A 7,500-nucleotide genomic window follows, 5' to 3' on the forward strand; every position below is an offset into this window, starting at 1 on the left:
CACAGGACCAGAGGCTGCTTTCAGTAGCGCGTCTTAAAGGAGTGGTTCTCATTTAAACATAAATGGACAAAAGTATTGGGACACCTGTTAATGATTCATTGTATCTTCTGAAATCAAGGATTTAAAAAGAATTTCTCCTGATTTTTGTTGGAGTAAATGTCTCTACTGTCCAGGAAAGAAGGCTTTGTACTCAATTTTGGAGGAGCATTGCTGTGAGGATTTGATTGCATTCGGCGACAAGAGCGTTACTGAGGTCAGGATGTTGGATGTTGAATGATGACCTCCCCAACTCATCCCAAAAGTACTGGATGGAGCTCCTCCACCATCATTCCAGAGAACACAGTTCTTCCACTGCCCCACAGCTCAATGCTGGGGGGCTTTATACCCCTCTAGCCCACGCCTGGCATTAGGCAGCATGGAGATAATAGGCTCATGATAATCTGCTCCAGAGAGTCCTATTCTATTGGCAGTACCTCTCTACAGGGACTAGACAAGCTGTGCATGTGTGCATTTGCACATCTGTGTCAGCAATGGTCGCAAAATATTAAAGTAGCTGAATGCATTTATGAGAAGGTGTGTCCACAAACGTTTGGACAATCTACCCAATCGGTGAGTGTAGAATGTGGAATAAGCCCTGGTTTATTCTGCTGGTCAGATTTCAGTGCAGCGCAGAAACAGCTGTTGTAGTTAAACAGTGGAGTAAAGTGTTACAGAGCCGTACAGCAGCGTTACGGCTCGCGCCTCACTGTCAGCCTCCTGTCAGGACAGAAACAGCACTAATAATTACCACATTACTGCAGAGCGTAGTGGAAGTGTGTGACGCTGCAAAGGCCTATGGGTGTTTTGACACGTGTGTGCGGTGTCTCAGAGCGGCGGTATTACAGTCTGACTCACACTCCACTGTTTTATCAACACAGTCCGGGTCTCACAGCGTTCAGCTCAGGGTCTCTACCCACCAGCTCTACAGGACCTTTACTCTACTCAAGCCTTTCATATGCTAATACAGAGAGCCGTGGTGGAGTCTCAGACACACTCCATTCTGTAAACAGCACTCAGTGGACTATTCCTCTATTCTGTGAGTGTTCATTAACATGTGTATTATTAGAGTAGGAGATATTAGTCCGTAACACCTCAATAAACACTCCTGCACACTAGAATAGGAGATATTAGTCTATAAACACCTCAATAAACACTCCTATACACTAGAATAGGAGATATTAGTCCATACATACCTCACTAAACACTCCTATACATTAGAATAGGAGATATTAGTCTATAAACACCTCAATAAACACTCCTGTACACTAGAATATGAGATGTTAGTCCAGAAATGCCCTCAATAAACACTCCTATACACTAGAATAGGATATATTAGACCATAAACACCCTCAATAAACACTCCTATACACTAGAATAGGATATATTAATCCTTAAACATCTCACTAAACACTCCTATACACTAGAATAGGATATATTAATCCATAAACATATCAATAAACACTCCTATACACTAGAATAGGAGATATTAATCCATAAACATATCAATAAACACTCCTATACACTAGAATAGGAGATATTAGTCCATAAGCACCTCAATAAACACTCCTATACTCTAGAATAGGTGATATTAGTCCATAAACACCTCAATAAACACTCCTATACACTAGAATAGAAGATATTCGACCATAAACACCTCAATAAACACTCCTATATACTAGAATAGGGGATATTAGTCCATAAGCACCCCAATAAACACTCCTATACTCTAGAATAGGTGATATTAGTCTGTAACACCTCAATGAATACTCCTATACACTAGAATAGGAGATATGAGTCAATAAACACCTCAATAAACACTCCTATACACTAGAATAGGAGATATTAGTCAATAAACACCTCAATAAACTCTCCTATACACTAGAATAGAAGATATTCGACCATAAACACCTCAATAAACACTCCTATATACTAGAATAGGGGATATTAGTCCATAAGCACCCCAATAAACACTCCTATACTCTAGAATAGGTGATATTAGTCTGTAACACCTCAATGAATACTCCTATACACTAGAATAGGAGATATTAGTCCATAAGCATCTCAATAAACATTCATATACTCTAGAATAGGTGATATTAGTCTGTAACACCTCAGTAAACACTCCTATACACTAGAATAGGAGATATTAGACCATAAACACCCTCAATAAACACTCATATACACTAGAATAGAAGATATTAGTCCTTAAACATCTCACTAAACACTCCTATACACTAGAATATGAGATATTAGTCCTTAAACATCTCACTAAACACTCCTATACACTAGAATAGGAGATATTAGTGAAAAACATACCTCACTAAACACTTCTATACACTAGAATAGGAGATATTAATCCATAAACATCTCAATAAACACTCATATACACTAGAATAGTAAATATTAGACCATAAACACCTCAATAAACACTCCTATACACTAGAATAGGATATATTAATTTATAAACATCTCAGTAAACACTCCTATACACTTGAATAGTATATATTAGACCATAAACACCTCAATAAACACTCCTATATACTAGAATATGAGATATTAGTCCATAAACACCCCAATAAACACTCCTTTACACTAGAATAGGAGATATTAGTCCATAAACACCCCAATAAACACTCCTTTACACTAGAACAGGAGATATTAGTCCATAAACACCTCAATAAACACTCCTATACACTAGAATATGAGATATTAGTCCATAAACACCTCAATAAACACTAGAGTAGGTTGAGGTGTTTATGGTCTAGTATCTCCTTTCCTTGCTAGTATAGAATGACATGCTAGCAGTTTGGGATTCACTGTTTTCAGAGTCATTGCTTACTGTCTCTCTCTGTCTCTGTCTCTTTCTCTTGTCCCCCAGTTTGTAGCTTTTGCCTCTTTGTTCTTCATCATGGTCTCCATCACCACCTTCTGCCTGGAGACTCATGAGGCCTTCAACACCATCATCAACAAAACAGAGGCGTTACGGAATGACAGTCTGCTGGAGGTTTCCCCCCAGTATGAAATAGAGACTGACCCAGCACTGACCTATGTGGAGGGCGTCTGTGTTTTATGGTTTACCTTCGAGTTCCTTGTCAGAGTGACTTTCAGCCCAGATAAGCTGGAGTTTGTGAAGAGCGTCCTGAACATCATCGACTTTGTGGCCATCCTGCCCTTCTACCTGGAGGTTGGGCTGAGCGGCCTTTCGTCCAAAGCTGCTAAAGACGTGCTGGGATTCCTGCGAGTCGTTCGGTTCGTCCGGATCCTTCGTATTTTCAAGCTAACCCGACATTTTGTGGGTTTGCGGGTTTTAGGCCACACCCTTCGGGCCAGCGTAAATGAGTTTTTCCTCCTCATCATCTTCCTCGCCCTCGGGGTCCTCATCTTCGCCACCATGATCTACTACGCCGAGCGAATTGGCGCAAACCCCAACGACCCCACGGCCAGCGATCACACCATGTTCAAAAACATCCCCATCGGATTTTGGTGGGCGGTGGTTACCATGACGACGCTGGGCTACGGGGACATGTACCCACAGACGTGGTCAGGCATGCTGGTGGGGGCGCTGTGTGCCCTAGCGGGCGTGCTAACGATAGCCATGCCCGTGCCAGTCATTGTGAATAACTTTGGTATGTACTACTCTCTGGCCATGGCCAAGCAGAAGCTGCCCAAGAAGCGCAAGAAGCACATCCCCCAGACCGCCCAGGCTGGGTCACCAGGTTACTGCAGGACTGACTTCAGCATGGCCTGCAACAGCACCCAGGGGCGTGGGCTGGAGCGCCACAGATCAGGTACGAAAAACAGCACACACAGGTCAGGGGTGTAGCATCACACCAGCAGGTTTGAGAAAGCAGTTGAAGGACGAAAGGTGGAGTCGCTTTTGTATATATGTGCCCCACTATGTATGTGGACTTGTATGTTTGTGGACTTGTATGTTTGTGCCCCAGTATGTATTTCAATCTGTATGTATGTGCACCAGTATGTATTTGGACCCGTATGTTTGTGCCCCAGTATGTATTTGGACCAGTATGTATTTGGACCCGTATGTTTGTGCACCAGTATGTATTTGGACCCGTATGTTTGTGCCCCAGTATGTATTTGGACCTGTATGTACGTGCCCCAGTATGTATTTGGATGCGTATGTTTGTGCCCCAGTATGTATTTCAATCTGTATGTACGTGCCCCAGTATGTATTTGGATGCGTATGTTTGTGCCCCAGTATGTATTTGGACTCGTATGTTTGTGCCCCAGTATGTATTTGGACCTGTATGTTTGTGCACCAGTATGTATTTGGACCCATATGTTTGTGCCCCAGTATGTATTTGGACCCATATGTTTGTACCCAGTATGTATTTGGATCTGTATGTATGTATGTGCACCAGTATGTATTTGGGCCCATATGTTTGTGCCCAGTATGTATTTGGACCCATATGTTTTTGCACCAGTATGTATTTGGACCCATATGTTTGTGACCCAGTATGTATTTGGACCCGTATGTTTGTGCCCCAGTATGTATTTGGACCTGTATGTTTGTGCCCCAGTATGTATTTGGACTTGTATGTTTGTGCACCAGTATGTATTTGGACTTGTCTGTATGTGCACCAGTATGTATTTGGACCTGTATGTTTGTGCACTAGTATGTATTTGGACCTGTATGTTTGTGCCCCAGTATGTATTTGGACCCGTATGTTTGTGCACCAGTATGTATTTGGACCCATATGTATGTGCCCCAGTATGTATTTCAATCTGTAGGTATGTGCACCAGTATGTATGTGGACTTGTATGTTTGTGCCCCAGTATGTATTTGGACGCGTATGTTTGTGCACCAGTATGTATTTGGACGCGTATGTTTGTGCCCCAGTATGTATTTGGACCTGTATGTTTGTGCCCCAGTATGTATTTGGACTTGTATGTTTGTGCACCAGTATGTATTTGGACTTGTCTGTATGTGCACCAGTGTGTATTTGGACTCGTATGTTTGTGCACCAGTATGTATTTGGACCCATATGTTTGTGCCCCAGTATGTATTTGGACCCATATGTTTGTACCCAGTATGTATTTGGATCTGTATGTATGTATGTGCACCAGTATGTATTTGGGCCCATATGTTTGTGCCCAGTATGTATTTGGACCCATATGTTTTTGCACCAGTATGTATTTGGACCCATATGTTTGTGACCCAGTATGTATTTGGACCCGTATGTTTGTGCCCCAGTATGTATTTGGACCTGTATGTTTGTGCCCCAGTATGTATTTGGACTTGTATGTTTGTGCACCAGTATGTATTTGGACTTGTCTGTATGTGCACCAGTATGTATTTGGACCTGTATGTTTGTGCACTAGTATGTATTTGGACCTGTATGTTTGTGCCCCAGTATGTATTTGGACCCGTATGTTTGTGCACCAGTATGTATTTGGACCCATATGTATGTGCCCCAGTATGTATTTCAATCTGTAGGTATGTGCACCAGTATGTATGTGGACTTGTATGTTTGTGCCCCAGTATGTATTTGGACGCGTATGTTTGTGCACCAGTATGTATTTGGACGCGTATGTTTGTGCCCCAGTATGTATTTGGACCTGTATGTTTGTGCCCCAGTATTTATTTGGACTTGTATGTTTGTGCACCAGTATGTATTTGGACTTGTCTGTATGTGCACCAGTGTGTATTTGGACTCGTATGTTTGTGCCCCAGTATGTATTTGGACCCGTATGTATGTGCACCAGTGTGTATTTGGACTCGTATGTTTGTGCCCCAGTATGTATTTGGACGCATATGTTTGTGCCACAGTATGTATTTGGGCCCATATGTTTGTGCCCCAGTATGTATTTGGACCCGTATGTTTGTGCACCAGTATGTATTTGGACCCGTATGTATGTGCCCCAGTATGTATTTGGACGCGTATGTTTGTGCCCCAGTAAGTATTTGGACCCATATGTATGTGCCCCAGTATGTATTTCAATCTGTAGGTATGTGCACCAGTATGTATGTGGACTTGTATGTTTGTGCCCCAGTATGTATTTGGACCCGTATGTATGTGCACCAGTGTGTATTTGGATCTGTATGTATGTGCCCCAGTATGTATTTGGACCCATATGTATGTGCCCCAGTATGTATTTCAATCTGTAGGTATGTGCACCAGTATGTATGTGGACTTGTATGTTTGTGCCCCAGTATGTATTTGGACCCGTATGTATGTGCCACAGTATGTATTTGGATCTGTATGTATGTGCCCCAGTATGTATTTGGGCCCATATGTTTGTGCCCCAGTATGTATTTGGACCCATATGTATTTGCCCCAGTATGTATTTGGATGTGTATGTTTGTGCCCCAGTAAGTATTTGGACCCATATGTATGTGCCCCAGTATATATTTCAATCTGTATGTATGTGCACCAGTATGTATTAGGATGCGTATGTTTGTGCCCCAGTATGTATTTGGACCCGTATGTATGTGCCCCAGGATGTATTTGGACGCATATGTTTGTGCCCCAGTATGTATTTCAATCTGTATGTATGTGCACCAGTATGTATTTGGGCCCATATGTTTGTGCACCAGTATGTATTTGGACCCGTATGTATGTGCTCCAGTATGTATTTGGACCCGTATGTTTGTGCCCCAGTATGTATTTGGACCTGTATGTTTGTGCCCCAGTATGTATTTGGACCATATGTATGTGCTCCAGTATGTATTTGGACCCGTATGTTTGTGCCCCAGTATGTATTTGGACACATATGTATGTGTACCAGTATGTATTTGGACTTGTATGTTTGTGCCCCAGTATGTATTTGGATCTATATGTATGTGCCCCAGTATGTATTTGGACACATATGTCTGTGTACCAGTATGTATTTGGACTTGTATGTTTGTGCCCCAGTATGTATTTGTACCTGTATGTATGTGCCCCAGTATGTATTTGGATCCGTATGTTTGTGCCCCAGTATGTATTTGGACCTGTATGTTTGTGCCCCAGTATGTATTTGGACTTGTGTGTTTGTGCCCCAGTATGTATTTGGACTTGTGTGTTTGTGTCCCAGTATGTATTTGGACCCGTATGTTTGTGCCTCAGTATGTATTCAGACCCATATGTTTGTGCCCAGTATGTATTTGGACCCTTATGTTTGTGCCCAGTATGTATTTGGACCCGTATGTATGTGCACCAGTATGTATTTGGACCCGTATGTGTTTGGGTCTAACTGTGTTTTCTAATCTAAACTTTTAACCCTGACCAGTATTATCAGCGGACTTCAGTGCAGGAAGTGACATCACAATGTCCCCAGAAGAGCGAGTGCCGATGCGGAGGGTTAGCATGCGCGAGCCTGACCGGCACAGCGGAGGAACTTGTTTCCTATTGGCTCCCAGCGACTACACCTGCACCGCAGAGACCACTCTCCGCAAAACAGGTGCCCTGCCAACGGCCAATCACATCACAGCTCTGGTCTGACCATTTTGTCCATTGATAC

At 42.6% G+C, this 7,500-nt stretch overlaps 1 protein-coding gene across 2 annotated transcripts in view; it reads left to right on the plus strand.

Moving 5' to 3' along the window:
* The window catches only part of kcnc2 (potassium voltage-gated channel, Shaw-related subfamily, member 2), a 45,359-nt gene that overhangs the window by 25,301 nt on the left and 12,558 nt on the right, over nt 1–7,500 (plus strand). For both annotated transcript variants that reach the window (XM_072674077.1, XM_072674078.1), the window contains exons 2-3: nt 2,918–3,827; nt 7,270–7,440. In XM_072674077.1, the coding sequence (XP_072530178.1) occupies nt 2,918–3,827; nt 7,270–7,440 (1,081 nt within the window). The remainder of the gene's footprint in view (nt 1–2,917; nt 3,828–7,269; nt 7,441–7,500) is intronic.

Source organism: Salminus brasiliensis, chromosome 2 (assembly GCF_030463535.1).
Source record: "Salminus brasiliensis chromosome 2, fSalBra1.hap2, whole genome shotgun sequence".
Lineage (NCBI taxonomy): Eukaryota > Metazoa > Chordata > Actinopteri > Characiformes > Bryconidae > Salminus > Salminus brasiliensis.